General features: G+C 46.8%; 1 protein-coding gene across 1 annotated transcript; it reads right to left on the bottom strand.

The window, feature by feature from the left end:
- Nucleotides 1–1,726: 1,726 nt before the first annotated feature.
- On the bottom strand, nt 1,727–16,176 carry PGD (phosphogluconate dehydrogenase). Its single transcript, XM_090024047.1, has 13 exons — nt 16,062–16,176; nt 15,862–15,937; nt 15,602–15,781; nt 15,255–15,320; nt 14,771–14,889; nt 13,331–13,400; nt 12,781–12,915; nt 11,644–11,833; nt 8,742–8,872; nt 5,736–5,869; nt 5,261–5,360; nt 3,878–4,000; nt 1,727–2,049 (listed from the first exon to the last, which is right to left on the bottom strand). Exons 1-13 carry the CDS (start codon nt 16,067–16,069, stop codon nt 1,930–1,932), a joined length of 1,452 nt encoding a protein of 483 aa, XP_089880173.1. The 5' UTR covers nt 16,070–16,176; the 3' UTR covers nt 1,727–1,929.
- Between the last annotated feature and the right edge of the window lie 45 nt (nt 16,177–16,221).

Raw genomic sequence — 16,221 nt, 5'->3', positions numbered from 1 at the left:
CATCTTTATTTCTAAGGTGGAGAAGGTAGCTTATTTTGCCTAGAGCACTCACTGTTATGGTTTCTTGAGGCCACTTGGCTATTGCAATTTTATCTTGCTGTGCATTTGCTCTTTCTTTTGAACCTGACATCTCTTGCAATTGGTGTAAATTTAATTAGGATTTAAAAAAAAGAAGAGGCAAACTAAAATATCTGCAAGCTTCATAGCTATGTTATAAATACCGAGTTAGTAAAGGAAGCCCCCAGCCTATAAAACCCTGTAGCAGTTTCTGAGCCAGGCCAAACCTAGCAGGCAATAACACTGCTTGAAGATGAAACCAACATTGGACACTTTCAAGAAACATTTGGGTGCTTATCTTGCTGGGATCCTTTGACCCTAGCTGACTTCCTGCCTGTTGGGCAGGGGGCTGGACCTGATGCTCTTACAAGGTCCCTTCTGGCCCTAATGTCTATGAAATCTATGAAACCTATAGGCCATAACAATATAGTTATAAGTACCCTTTTTACAACCTAAATAGTGAGATCACAAGGATGCAATCTCAGAAAAAAATAACCACTTTTTGAGCACCTAATCAATCAATCTAATTTTAGTAATATCTCTAGGAATTATTCTCTGCTACAACCTAGGAGATTCTGGGTCAACTTTCAGGAAGTAGGATCATATCTGTATTTAAAAGTAAAACTGTCACAACAAAAATACTCTACAATTTCTGAGACGAATTATGTTTGACCACCATTTTCCAAGGTGGATGTCACTGAAACAGTTCAAGCTCTAGGGTTCAGAGGCTAAAAAGTTCATTGCCACTTCCTGCCATTCATTAGACAAGATTTAATTTTATACACTGTCATTTCTAACATTTTCCATGAAGGCTGCAATCCCCAAGAGGATGCTTTCACCTGAAACTAATCTCTGCCCATCACAATGGCATTTTTATTGACCCTGATAGCCAACAGTGGCTGAAGGGCCAGCAAGTGCCTGAAGAGGAATAACAAAAATACTGCACCAGATTGCCAATCCTTGGCATTATTTAGTGAAGAAAGGATTCCAGTGACAAGCGGACTACCACCACCACCCTGGTAGGTGTAGGAGTCTTATGGGTGCTAGTTTTGGAGAGAATATAGCAATGGGAAAGGAACAAACAGAATAACAAACAGGCAGGGACAAGCATTGTGCCTGAATACAAACATTTTAAAGGTCAAATTGTGAAAAAGGACAAAATGTAATTAATAAAAATCAGCTATCGTAACTTCCAATATAACAGAAGAGCTGAAGAGGGCCTACCCTAGCAACTGAAGTATTCGTTTTGAAGTATTTAGACTGTCAGGAACTATGGAGTCAAATCCCTTTGTGACCAACTATCCCTTCGCCCTTTTAAGAAAGATAAGTGAAGCTCATTATGGTAGATGCACAGAAGGAATGAGTTCAGGTGGATGCTTAAAAATTACACCTTAAGCACCAAAAACCTTCCTGCTGCAAATGAAGATTCATTACTCCACCACTGCATATCGTTACTGCGCACTGATTATTTGCCACTCTTCAACTTGGAGACACCTGGATTTCTGTGGTTTTCAATCTAGATGGTTAGTGGAGGTGTTGGAGATTATGTATAGGCTATTGAAGTGGGATTATATGTGTTCTATGAACTATTGCACAAAAGTTGTATTTCTGATTAGCCCTGTCCCAGCAACAGGAAAAAAGGGAAGAGAAAAACAAGCACGCCAAACAATACATTTACACGTACATTTATTTTGTTGCCCTTGTAAGACATACACCTACAAGTTGGGGTGTTTTGGTTTTTTGGTTTTTTTTTTATAAAAAGCGCCCAGACAAACTCCAGCAAAGTGCAGTACATGTGAATGGTTGCCAGGAAGAGGAATGTCTGAGATCTACAGTATCTTGGTGTTCTGTGGGACTACTAGAGCACTCTTACTAGACATTATAGGATGAAGAAGAAACATTTCCTCCATGACCTGTCCAGTTAGTATGGATAAACTCCCCTGGCTTTGATAGCAGTTCATAGGTATGAGCACCAAAGTAGTCACGCTGAGCCTAGAAAACAAAATATAAAGAAGCAACACAGTCAAATACTAATGAAATGCTATACTTTATATACCACCTCTGTATATATGCATCTACTTAGTTGTCTTACTGAGTCCATGGCTGTGATATCCAAGTGACATGCATATTTTAAAAGAAATGTGACATTTCAAGTAATACTGATAAACTGGGAGGCAGGATTACAGGCAAAGTTACAGGTTAGATATGCCTGAAATGTTAATGTGCTCCATTAAATGACAACAAAGTCATCAGCAAAGAAGATTCAGGAAGAACACAGAATAAGGGAGGAGCAGAGGTATCTGGCTGAGCTACATTTTATTACACTCAAACAGTATCAGAGAATTTAGATTTCAGGGTGCAGACAAAAAAAACATCGCCTCGATGAGGTAACAAATTAGAAAAACAGGCCTTTTGTGGGCAATCGTTCAACATGCACCGCTACTTGGCTACAGAGAATACTAGGAAAGAGTTATGACTTAATTACTGAATAACTGTTCAAGTTATCGGTTCTCAAATTTTAACAAAGGTCCATACAATATTGATCATCTCAGATTTATATGCTTTTTAATCACAGAACCACAGAAAAGTAGGACTGAAAGGGACCCAGTTTGGGTCTAACCTATTACTATACCAGCAACCCTCCCACACAGATACAAAGCACAGCACCATAACCTGCCGTGAGTAAGGCAGGTGGACAATGGTGGACAATGTCCTGCTGCTGCAAGGTTGTTAATGAATGCTCAAGAGATCCCAGGAAAAGAGTCACACCCTCTGCTACAGAGGAAAGCAAAAAACCTGCACAGTCCGTACCAATCTGACCAGGGGTTAAAATTTTTTCCTGACCCTAAATCTGGTCTTACCCTTGAGAGAAAGGGCAAACCTTTCTAGTCAGTAACTCCTAGGTTTTAATCCCTGCAAAAGCCCTAGCACACCCCAGTCAAAATCCTCTGCCATGGCTGCAAGTTATTTCTGAAACATGTAATAAAGTTGATCTTCAAACCAATAACAATCAGTACTTGTATTATAGGGTTTAATTGCACTTTTCATTAAAAGATCACACAAGGTCATCAGATTAATTATCCCAAATTTACAGATGGAAAACCTGAAAAAATTTTAGTCACGCTAACAGACATACTCTTCTTTGTCCAAGGTTGTCATAGCTTTGTGATGATAGGCCTTTCAAAGTTAGGCAACATTTGCCATAATTTCTATGCCAGATGGGTGGTAACAAAAGGACTTTTTATCATTATGCTCTTTAGATCAGTATCTAAGCAGCGCTGAACTGTGTTGTTTTTATATTCCACTGACAAAAAGCTGACTGTACTGATGACTCACAACAGGTAGAAATGGAAGACGTCTAGCTGTTAGATCATCTAAATCCATCTTCCAACCAAGGCCAGCTTATTCCCTACAGCACATGCCAATGAAGGCTCTTTGTCTGTCAGCTAGAAACTGACTCTCTCTTTCCCTTTGTGATCAGGTAATCTAGAAAAACACGGTGTCAATGGAACTAATGCCATGCCATCCAATATTGTGACGCTTGTTTTAATGGTTACCTCAAGCAGCTCATGTTCATCTATGAGATCTGCTGCAATTACACAGAAATGATCTTCCCAACTCCTTCAAGTTCTAAATATTTGCTAAGAAGGTTTTTCATTTGGGCTAACTATGAGGGCAACCTGGCCACTGCTTACTATGTTCATTAAGTTTGTTACACCATGGAACTGGAACACAGAGTTTGTAACGGTTCAAGTGCTTTATTTTTCTCAGACTGAAGTTCAGGCTCAAAAGATCTCTGTGTAGTAGCTCAGGTACTTACCTGAATCAAGTTAGCTGGGAGCATTTCATGCCTGTACCCATCATAGAAAGAAAGGGCTGTGGTGAAGCAGGGCATAGGGATGCCAATCTGGACTCCAGTGCTGATTACATGTCGCCAGGAATCCTGGAAGGGGTTAAGAAGGAAGGAAGAAAGGGGAATGCTTCTTAGCCAGCATCAGATACAGGAGCTAGGTAGGATGTGCTGAGCTCCAAACTAATGCCAGTGTTCACTAATAGGCATCACCCCAGATGTCATGAAACTAAGCTGGAGCACCATTTCCCAGTCATTTTAGACAAATACAGGCAGCCCAGAGCGCTGCCCAGAAATACAGAACCGGTGAACAAGGTTCTAAACACTAAAAACACAACTGTACGCCATGAGCATAATCAAATCTAGACCTCAGGCAGGGAGACTGCTCTTTTCATACATAAGGGCAACACATTCCACAAGCACAAAAAGCGTAACAGGCTGAGCAGACAAAGAAGCGTGTTCAGCAAACCTAATGAAGCACAGCTCAAAAAACTTCCCAGGGATAGAAGGGCCAGCTCAGTACCACGGAGAGGTATGCAGATAGTCCTTCGTCTCAACTTTACATTGGATTTAGTAACATACACAGAATATTCAGTTTCAGTGAATACAGCTACGAGTCATAAAACAACTCCTTCTATTATTATGAGTAATAAAGCAACTGCCAGACAGACACCCTGGTTATCGTTCTGATAGGGCTCCTCTCCAACCCAGATCTTGTGAGCGGAGAGTTTAGCACACTGTTGGATCTATGCTACTGCAAAGTATCGTAATAGAGCCGGAATTTAAACAGCTTCACAACTGTAATCCAAGTTCTGCACAGCAGGTACCTTCCAAGGCAGAACAAATTGTACAGCGGTAAGAGGAAGGTTTCACCACGTCTGGCAAATAGGGTTTTTTTAAAAAAATCACAATTCTCCCAAATTGCTACATTCTGCCTGAAAACTTTTACATGACAATGAAGCAGCAGCCTTAGAGTTTATGAGAATTAATAGTGGAGCTTCAAGGATAAGGAACTTGATTTAGAAAGCATTTTATCTGTCTGCAGATTAACTCTACCGAGCAAATATTAATATATCATGGCACTGTGGGATGTGCATCGGTAACATTTATGACTTTACAGCAAGTGCAGGTAGTTACCTTTAAAGCATACGTATACTGCATGCAAAGATACAGACACATACACACACATTCCCAAACTGTCTGAGATTAAGAGTGCTATATAAAATATGACACACCCTGCATTCTCTCCTTTGAAATCTCCCAAAACAGATGAAAAGTCATTCTGGGTCACAACTGGAACACGCCACATTTCAAAATTGTTGCATTAGTGATATCTCTTCCTGGGGCACACACCTGACAGTTTTCAACAGCTGTCTTAAAGAAGTCATCCAACAGCAGGTTCTGGAGCTCAGGGTTTCGGTCAAAAGCATCTTTGATTTTCCCCAGGAACACACTAGACAACAGATGCAAAGCTGAGATTAGATTTCAGTGGCAGGGGCTGTAGGTGGCCAAGAATGCAAGGTGCATGTGTCTCTGATTAGATAGGCAGCAAATATGACTGGGTTCTGTAAATACTGTGCCTACCATTAGCTTTCAAACACCCAAACCTAGGGAGGAAAAGCAAAGTGAAAACATGAAAAGGAACTCAACAGTGGCTATGAACCTGGTATTAAGTTGCCCGGGGTACTGCGTTTGATGTAGGACAATAACATCAAAGCTGATGAAATGCAAGGATCTTCCCAAGGACATCTCTGGGTACGCCAGTCAAGGGTCTCCATCACCTGCACTACATTCTAATGACCCTACCTTGTCCCAAATGTCCCCTTACCTTCGGATGATGCAGCCTCCCCTCCACATCAGTGCAATACCACCATAATTTAATGTCCAGCCAAACTCCTTGGCTGCCTGTCTCAGCAGCATGAAACCTTGAGCATAGGAGATGATCTTAGAGGCATACAGGGCCTGGAGAAACAAACCAACAAATTAAATGACAACCCACAAACTCAGACAGAAGAAACTTGCAATCAGACCCACAAGCAGAGCGCACAGACCCAAAAGGCCCACCTAGGTGGCTATGCTCCAGGTCTTTGTTAAAAAAAAGACCCACCTGCTCACTTCCAAACCCTCCAAACTACTACACTGGATAATCTATGCCTTTTAAAAAACTCACAGCTCAAAAGTAAACTCAGTAAACTTATGTCCTTGAAAAAAAAATTCTCTCCAATGTAATTCAGATGGTGACAGTCAAATGTTGGCTATTTTCTTGGCTTAATATTCAAACAACAGGTTGGGTTAGAATTAGAAAGAGATGCAGTCAAATCATCTTTGGTTTTAGTCATGATGGTTATTTTGGGCACACGCTCCAATCATTTCTCTCAAAACAAAAGGGCACCAGTGAAAGGGTTGATGTCAAAACAGCAAGCAGAGTCTTTTTTCAATCCATTTAAAACAGACCTGGGGTCCTTGAGGGCAGGGGAACTCAGTGTCCAGGGCGAGTGGTCGTTCCTTAAGGAAACAATACTCAGGGCCCAGGGGGAGTCCATCCCAACAAGAAGCAAGGGGGGCAAGAGTGCCCAGAAGCCCCCCTGGCTCACCAAGGGCGTCCGGGAATGCCTGCTTGCCAAAAAGGTGGCGTACGCCCAGTGGAAGGGGGGTGCTGTCTCCAAAGAGGAGTATACCTCCTCTGCTTGGGCCTGTAGGGGGGCTGTCAGGAAAGCTAAGGCAGACATAGAGCTAGGACTAGCGTCCAAGATCAAGGATAATAAAAAGTCCTTTTTCAAATACATAGGGAGGATGAAGAAGGCACCGGGAAATGTGGGGCCCCTGCAAGGTACGCTGGGCAATCCGGTGGTTGCGCCAGAGGAGAAAGCGGACCTCTTTAACCAATTCCTCATGTCCGTTTTCTTGTGCAAGGACTGGGACTTCCCCGCTGGGATGCCAGATGGACTCGAGGGGAACGCCTCCAGACCTGAGGTTGGGGAGGACCAGGTTAGAGAGCTTCTGGAGGGGCTGGACGTGTTCAAGTCAGCGGGGCCAGATGCTCTCCACCCCCAGGGTGTTAAGGGAGCTAGCTGGGGTTATTGCAGGGCCCTTGGCACGGCTTTACGAGCGCTCGTGGTGCTCGGGCCAGGTGCCAGATGACTGGAAGATAGCCAACGTGGTCCCCATCTTCAAAAAAGGGAAGAGGGAGGACCCGGGCAACTATAGGTCCGTCAGTCTTACCTCGATCCTTGGGAAACTCTCTGAGAAGATTCTCAAGAAGCACATCTGTGATGGGCCGGCTTCAGGGATGATGCTCAAGGGCAACCAGCACAGTTTCATTAGGGGCAGGTCTTGTCCGACCAACCTGATTGCCTTTTATGATCAGGTCACAAAGGCAATGGATGCAGGTGTTGCCGTCGACGTAGTCTTTCTAGACTTCAGCAAGGCTTTGACACCGTCTCCCACCCCATCCTCATTAAAAAACTAGGCGACTGTAGCATTGATGCCTACACAGTCAGATGGATTGCAGATTGGCTGAAGGGTCGTACTCAGAGGGTGGCGGTGGACGGGTCATATTCGACCTGGGGGGGAAGTGGGCAGCGGAGTCCCCCAGGGCTCGGTCCTGGGGCCTGCGCTGTTCAATTTCTTCATCAGCAATTTGGACGACAGGGTGAAATGCAACCTGTTTAAATTCGCTGACGATACCAAAATTTGGGGTGAGGTGAGCACTCTAGTAGGGAGGGAAAGACTGCAACAAGACCTGGATAGGTTACAGGGGTGGGCTGACATAAACAAGATGCGTTTCAATACTGGCAAGTGCAGGGTGCTGCACTTAGGCAGGAGAAACCAGCAGCACACTTATAGAATGGGAAACTCCCTTCTTGAGAGCACGGAGGCAGAAAGGCATCTTGGAGTCACTGTTGACTCCAAGATGAACATGGGCCGACAATGCGAGGTCTCGGTTGGCAGGGCTAACCGGACCTTGTCGTGCATCCACAGGTGCATCTCAAGTAGAGCCAGGGAGATGATCCCCCCCTCTATGCGACGCTGGTCAGGCCGCAGCTGGAGTACTGCATCCAGTTCTGTGCGCCCCATTTCAGGAGGGATGTGGACAACATTGAAAGGGTCCAGAGGAGGGCCACCTGCATGATCCGGGGACTACAGGGCAGAGCCTACATTGAGAGACTGCGGGACCTAAACCTGTTCAGCCTTCACAAGAGAAGGCTGAGGGGGGACCTGGTGACTGTCTATAAACTCACTAGGGGGGACCAGAAGGGTTTAGGGGAGACGCTGTTTCCCCCAGCGCCCCCTGGCACGACAAGGAACAATGGACACAAGTTATTAGAGAGTAGATTTAGATTAGACATCCGCAAGAACTACTTCACAGTCAGGGCGGCTAGGAGCTGGAACCAACTTCCTAGGGAAGTGGTGCTGGCTCCTACCCTGGGGATCTTTAAGAAGAGGCTTGATGCCTACCTGGCTGGACTCATTTGAGTCCAGTCTTTTTCTCCCGCCCAGGCGGGGGGTCGGGCTTGAAGATCTACAAGGTCCCTTCCGACCCGACTTCCACGATTCTATGATTTATATATCCATGCAAGAATTAAATTGTCTGCTTCCATCTCCTGAAACTTTTGCTAACAGTCTCTCTCTCTCTGGTCAGCAAATGTGTTCCCCATTAACCAGATTTTGCTGCGTGTCAGCTGGTGCACAGTGGGAAAGAAAGGTAAAACATGACAGGAGGCAGACAAGCGTGATGCCCGATGCTTATGAACAGGAAAAGCAAGAGCAGAGGGAGCACATGTCCCATGCTAACATTTCTAATGCAGAGGTGTGGCTGGGAGTTATAACCCACCTTGCGAATATCCTCCAAAAATGCCTTCTTGTTCCCACTGAATTGAGTCATTTTGGGACCTTCCAAGAGTTTGCTGGCCTGTACCCTCTCATCCTTGAGAGAAGACAGGCACCGCGCAAAGACAGCTTCACCTTTAAACAAAAGAGGAAAGACTATTTAGTTAGCTATCACCATCCCAGCTCTAAGGTTCACCTGCATCTGGAGCCCTGGCATGGGGTGAAATGAGGGAGGGAACAAGCATGGAGGAGCTCACGCTTTGAGGGAAGGAGGCCAACGGAAAGGTAAGCTGTCTGGTGGCTTCCACAACATAGGGATTTCCAGTTTCATTATTTGAAAAACACTGGAAAGAACTACCAGTCAGAAAATGTAATCATTGGGCTACAGCAGTATTGGGCAACACTGCCTGGGGTTTAATCCATTTGAAAGGCATGGGGCACCCACATGACTATATTTCTGGAAATAATCAACATTTCCCCTTGCTTGCACAAGCTATTTGAATCTTTTGATCTCAGTTCCTTCTATCTCGAAGATGCGACTATGACTGTGTCCTGGGAGCATGTGGGAATTGGAGACGCAAAAAATATTTGCATGGTGCTTTGAAGATGAAAAAGTTAGGCAAAGGCCAAGTATCAATCACACTAACTGAACATACTTTAAAAAAAAAAAAAAGTTTATATATGTGTATACCTGTGTGTGTATGTACACACACATTTTTATATATGTATACCCCCATCAAAAGTTCCCAGTGGCTCCAGAGAAGCCCCCTGCCCTGCTCCGCCACATGTGCTGCCAGTGGGGCTGCGGCTGGTCTCTACAGCAACCCCAGCCTTGAGCTTTCCTGTGCAGCTGCAGCTGGGGTCTCCATGGACACTGGCCCCAGCCAGTGGGAAATGGGAGTCCACTGCCCACGAGCTGGACTTTGCCCATCCTTGGTCTACGAGCTTTATTATTTCTATATGGAGGAAAGGAAGTCTATGTCGGAGAGGCCAATCAGTAAAAGTGTATCCAATTCCCAGATAAACCGAATGGACAAAAATAAATACTCTTTGGGCGTGCCTACAGTTTGCCCAGATAATCAGTGAAGAAACTGGTAACTGAAACAATTTCCTTCTCAACAAAGCATTTGAGCACACCTTTCAAGGGACCGATAGAAAGAAAAAGGCAGGGTTGACGTATTATACTGTGCACAATGGACTTTCCTTCTTCCCTTAACATTAGTTCCTGGTTTTGAGAAATCCTTCAAATGCCTCCAAACATGAGTCACAGATTTACAGTGGCTTCTGAACCTTCCCTATACTAAGATTTTCACAGTGCATCAGTCAGGACTGGCCCCTCCTTTTTACTTTTGCCTAAACTACTTCCTTCTGCATTGTGGAGCAAGCATGACTCTGCTATACCAGGGAAAGGTCTGCAAGTCACACTGATACAAGAAAAAACATGTAGCAATTGCCTTAAGAATATCCCTGTTTGCACAAGAGCAGTTATGAAGGCCTACCTTCCCTATACATCTCAGCATTACCCCACAAAACATTCCTGCATCCCATGATTACATCCAAGGACCATCTCCACCCTCCGCTCTTGATCCGTGCAATTGCAAGAGTCCAAAATAAAAGGAAACATTACTGAATCAATGGGGGAATGAAAAATTGAAAGAAAGCAGAGCTTAACGGAACTCTGTTACGTTCAAATTATTCAGGAAATAATTTGCTGACAGCTTCAGCCCTTTGTTGCAATGCAGTCCAGCTTCTGTGATAAGCTGGATTCAGCAGGCCACAGAGGCAGCAATCAGTAAAGTTGATCTTTTTTTACAAACCAAGTTAAAAAAAGAGGAAAAAGGAGACAGAGAGAAGGACACAAAAATAAAGCACAGACAACAGAGAGAGAACCTGTTCAACCACTTCATTCACCTGCCCACAGGGCTCATAAACCCTCAGTAACACAGATTGGGGGTTGATTCCTGACACACTTGCAGTGTCATAACTACCTTTAAAAAAAAATCAGGCTAAGATGACTGTGGGTGGGGGGGTAATTATACAGGTATCAGTGCAAGCGTGTGGGTATTTCTCCAAAGTGATTTAGGCATTATCGGAAACCTGCTGATGTCGCTGGAAGGACTCCCACTTTGATACTGGATCAGGCTGTAGACTAGCCATAAGGGTTAACAAAAAACCTATTTGCAGCATACGGCGATAACGCAAGAGACTCTCCTGGTGCGAAATGGAGGCTTCCAAGCTCAACCACTGATATCCATCCCCGAGATGTCTGGCAGTAATGTTGCTCAAGTCATAGTGAGGATACAGGTTAAATTTCCCCATCTAGTCAAAAATGACCCTGCATCTGCCAAGAGGTACCAAAGCAATCACAGAAAATATACATGGAAGGAAAGTATGTGGGGATAGGGAAAATGACTGTTTGGGGCAATGAATGGTCTCATACAGCTCGAGCAGAACAGAAGCTTTACACCTTTCGCAGGGCTGTGAGGGGCATCAATACAGGGGCAAAGAGAAAGGATTATTGGGAAGAGCACAAAACCACACCAGAGTGGGAGCGATCTTCTTAACTCTCTACTCATTTCTCATGTGAACCCTAACATTAACTCACTTTTCTACCTGTGGACATAGCAAACAGCGTGGCATGGACAAAGGTGCCTCGATAGCCAAAGGAGGCCTGGAGAAATGGCTAGGAAGAACACCCACAAAAGATACATGAAGAACAATGAGCAACTTGCCCTTTGAGAGCAGATATGGGGCAGAAGCAAAAGGACCTACATTAGTAGACTAGAGATAAGAGCCTTGCCCTGGACCGGTCTCCCGTGTTACTGTGCATCACCATGCTTCATCGCTAGCTTGCTCTGAGAGGTATAGATCAAGACGCAAGAAGGTTATAACGCAAAGCCACCTACCAATCAGTGTGACAGGGACTCCGTACTCCAGAGCCGAGATAGCCGTCCACTTCCCTGTGCCTTTTTGCCCTGCGCTGTCCCTGATTTTTGGGAGCAGGTGTTTGCCATCAGGGTTCCTGAACTTGAGAATGTTGGCTGTGATTTCAATCAGGAATGAGTCCAGCTCCGTCTTATTCCATTCCTCAAATGCCTTGGAAGCACAAACAAAGGGAATGCAGGTGGCACACTCACCTCAGCTCAATTTGCTGGCTCCTCTTCAAACATACAGGTCTTAACCACCTTGCTAGGCCACTACTTGGGAGCCTCAAACTGGAATCATCACATCCTCAGGTTAGAGGCACCTCAGACACAGAGCTGCAAAGAAGCCATCTCTAAACAGTGACGTGCTGGCATGCTCTGGCCTGCTGCCTATAAACTGGGGCTTTCTGAGGGAAGTGCAACCGTCTTTCCACCTAATCCCATGACACAATGCTTTCAGCCAGTAGCAGGCATGGGTGCCAGAGCATGGCAAAGGAAGGGATTTTGCTTGGCACTTGCACCTCTGGCAGAAGAGCAGGGAAGGAAATCGGGGCAATGCTGCCACAACAAGGATTAGGTTCCTTGCTGCTCCCCCACCATCCACCCCTGGCACGCCAACATCTTACAAAGTGAGGCTGTGGGTGTTTCTAGCACTGTGACCAAAAATCCTGCCAACTCCTTTAAGCTATTCTCATGGCTCTTCTCAAGTGAACTACTCATCACTCACAAAGAGCTATCTGCCCCATACTGAATTCCACCCTGCCTCAAGGGTTCTTTGGGATCTCTGTTATTAGCTTCATTAGCATTTTCAGACCGAGCCAATGAACAACGAAGTTACTCAAAACACTTCACACACTTTCCCAAGACAGACTCCTTCCCAGGAAAAAGGGAATTGAGGAATGAAGGCTCTCAGGTAACAGCTGAAATCATTCAGGTCTGATACCCTGCAGCTATCTGCCTCAGTTGGGTACTATGATTTGGGTTCCTGAGCCTCTCCAAAACTGTTAAGGGGATTTTACTGCAGACGTTGCTCTCATGGCAGATCAGCTACTCACTGAGGTCCAAGGCAGAGGCGAAGCAGGTCGGGAAAGATGACAAGACACCTACACCATAGCTCACCTTTGCCATCTCATCATGTTCCATGCCCAGGACATCCTTCATCAGGTGGTAGGCCTCACAAATCAGCTGCATGTCTCCATATTCGATCCCATTGTGCACCATCTTCACAAAGTGCCCAGCACCTTCATCTCCCACCTGCCCAAGACATAAGGCTTCTTTGAGGATGCTGCTACTGACCTTTAGTACCTGCCCACAGGTTTAATCTTTGCTTCACATCTGTCAGAGTAGTACTGATTAAAAGTGCTCTGGAACACTACACCCCTCTATATGACTTCAGACAAAGCATACCCAGCAAGACTGCATAGTTTTCCCATGTTATTTTTCCAATGTACTTCCATCTCTAGACCACAGGAAAGGTGAAGTCTTGCAGAACAATAAATCTGACTAGCATGCAGCAAGCTAAAGAATCAGTGCAACAAGCAGCCTTGTTTTCTTGAAGGATGTTTTAGTTGCATCTGTGACAAGGACATACACCAACTGGAGCGGCCTGACCACACAAGCAATGGTTCCAACCACCTCACCAGATGGAGCAATGTCAGTAAGTACTTGCCCAGTCACAGCAGGGTTCTCCAGTTCCCACTTTAGCAGCAATGCTTTGAAATATTGTCTTGATGTGCGGCCTGCAGAGAGGAATAGTACAGCTCAGTAGCTTGGCAAAGGGCAGTAACACTGCAACAGAAATCTACTGGTGCCACACAGCCCACTGTCACTGACTTCCAGTCCAGAGAGAGGGAAGGGATATTTGCTGTTTGGCAACACAGCTACAAGACATCTTCATCACATACATAAAAGCAGGAGGACTCTGTAATTAACTACCAGATGCAAGAAATGGAAAACAGCCCACGCTGTGCATCTATTGAGTATCTTCCAGATGAGGTCTTCAGTGTTTTTCACAGGAAAAACTTTATCACCACCATTCTGCAGATGGAAAAACTAAGGAAGAGGGGTTGAATGACATGGCCAACGTCATGCAGGTCATCAGTGGCACAGCCCAGATCTCAACCCAGGTTCTGGCTTTACTGTCCCTTGCTCTAACTGTAGGATCAGCGTGAGGTGCTTTAGAGAAGCAGACAGAAGGGACTTAGTGACAGCTTACTGGGAGGTTAAAAATAGTATAATTGTAGTGCCTAGAAGCCCAAGTCACGGACAAGCACAGAACAAGAAAAAGTGTGCCCATCAGATGACACAGAAGGACACCAAATCAGGAGCAGGTGAAGGGAGCTATCAGGAGGCATGTGGGAAGAGTGAGGAAAGCAGGCAGACAAGGATAGAGTTCCAGGGGAAGGTGGGAAAAAAACGACCCCTCTTCACCCAGGTGTTTAAAGGTGAAACAAGAGCAGCAGGGCAGAGATTACAGCCGTCACTATGATCTTCGTATCATCAAGCTGGAACAGGCTGATTTGGGAGGCACAGCCAGTGCAAAGCGTCAGGATTTCTGAGAGTTGCTTAAGCTGCCCCTCCCTTGAACTGAAATTAAGCCTGGAAGACAAACCCTTGCTCCACTGGAGCATCGGTACAGGGTAAAACTGGGAGAGAGTCAGAGACAAATCCTGAAGCAGCCATTGCTTGCAAACCCTTCTAGTGGCCTGGGGTGGAAGAAGGTGCTGGGTTGAGAGCCCAGCTTATGTGCAAGTGTTCATACACTTTGTGAGAGTTCGAGGACACAGAAACTGAGTTCACTTTTGAGTTCCTAATCCCTTTATTGTGCCTTTTGGGACTCTCGGCTGGTCATCTGCCCTATTCACTTACCCCACAACACTGTTCTGTGCTTCTGGTGACACCTCCTAAAACCCACGAAGAAGAACATTGGACAAGGTTTGCCCAGTGTGAAGAGCCAGCGCTGCTGTGACCTCAGCTAAGCTGGACAATCCAAGCCCCAGGACAGGTGATGCTTAAGTATCTCTTTAGTGCACACACAACCCCAGAGGTGTAGTTAGCAGATGACCTGCTGGCAGAATAAGCAGATGGAAAGGCAAAGGCTGACACTTACCAAGCCTCTTTGGCTCCTCCTGGCATGAGGGAAGGACCATATCTAGCACCCTCCTCTCCACCACTAACGCCACTTCCTACAAACAGGATACCCTTGGCCCGGAGTTCCTTACAGCGCCTCTGAATGAAAGATACAGAGAAAAGTTAGGCATTTTCTGAAACAACCAGAGATGGATGGCTTGTGGGACAAGCATATAAAAGCTATGGGCATAAATAACACCATTTAGGCCCAAGATTATTTTTTCTTCAGTTCTGCTTTGGCCAGGGCAGCGGTTGGTGCTAAAGAGGAACTTGCACACACACTGCCCTCTGAATGTTAAGAAATTTCCCTTTGTTCCCCCCTAAATGGTTCCTTGCAAAGCACAGAGAGATAAAAGGACCATTTGTCTAACAATCCCATTTCTAGGAAGACGGAGCCATCCGCAAAGCATTCCCAGCACATCCACCACAAACAAGAGGACTGAGGCAACCAGGTTCAGGCTCACCGTGGTGTCTCTGTATTCAGAATTGCCCCCGTCGATTATGATGTCTCCGGTTTCTAGCAGCGGCACCTGCAACCAGAAAGGAAAAGCCCGTTGGCATCTGCCGAGGAGCAGCTTCCGCACGTCTACCTGGGAGCGCTCCGAGCCGGTAAAGCCCCCCGAACCCTCTGCAACAAGGAACAACAAAAGAGCCGAGCCCCCAGCTCAAGGGATTTTGCTCGTAGGGTCAGCCCTCCCCCCTCCCCCTGCGCAACGCCTGAGCCCTGCCCTGCCCCTTCGGGCAGGCCCCCCCGGGAAGGCGGAGCAGGAACGAGAGCAGAGGGCAGCAGCAGCCGGAAAGGAAGTCTTACCAGCTTCCCGATGAAGTCATCCACAGCGCTGCCCGCTTTCACCAGCAAGATGATGCGCCGGGGCCTCTTCAGCTTGGCGACCATCTCCTCCAGGCTGCGAGCCCCGATCACTTTGGTTCCCTTGGCCTCGTTGGCCAGGAACGCCTCCACCTTGGACACCGTCCTGTTGAACGCGCAGACCTGGCGGGGCGGGGCGGGGCGGGGGTCAGGCTATGCCACGGGCAGGCGAGGCCCCGCTCCCCCCTCCGGCCCGCACTCACCACGAAGCCGTGGTCGTTCATGTTCAGCACCAGGTTCTGGCCCATCACGGCCAGGCCGATCAGCGCGATGTCGGCTCTGCGGGGGGGAGAGGCGGCAGCGGCGTTAGTGGGCCCGACCCCACCCCCGGGCTCCCCGCGGGGCCCGACGCAGCCGGAGGAGAGGCGGGAAGCAAGCGTCCCCCACCCCCACTCCCACTCACTGGGCCATGGCGACGGCGACGTGACTCCGACGGCGGCTCCTGCCAAATCACTGTGACCGCTCCCGCAACCCCGCTCCCATCGCCCCGCCCCGCCCGCGCGAGGGGCGGAGCCGCGCTCCCATTGGCTGCCGCGTGCGGCCCCGCCCCGGCTCAGGCGTGA

The sequence above is a fragment of the Crocodylus siamensis genome, chromosome 12 (assembly GCF_052110815.1).
Source record: "Crocodylus siamensis isolate JL-2025a chromosome 12, ASM5211081v1, whole genome shotgun sequence".
NCBI classification, from domain to species: Eukaryota; Metazoa; Chordata; order Crocodylia; family Crocodylidae; genus Crocodylus; species Crocodylus siamensis.
The sequence above is the reverse complement of the archived record's forward strand: the minus strand, read 5'-3'. Positions and strand labels throughout refer to the sequence as shown.

Coding starts and splice junctions, on each gene's coding strand:
- PGD (XM_090024047.1), bottom strand. Junction 14,890..15,254: donor CTGAATACAGAGACACCACG/GTGAGCCTGAAC, acceptor TCTTTCATTCAG/AGGCGCTGTAAGGAACTCCG. Junction 8,873..11,643: donor AGTCCCTGTCACACTGATTG/GTAGGTGGCTTT, acceptor TTTTGTTTAAAG/GTGAAGCTGTCTTTGCGCGG.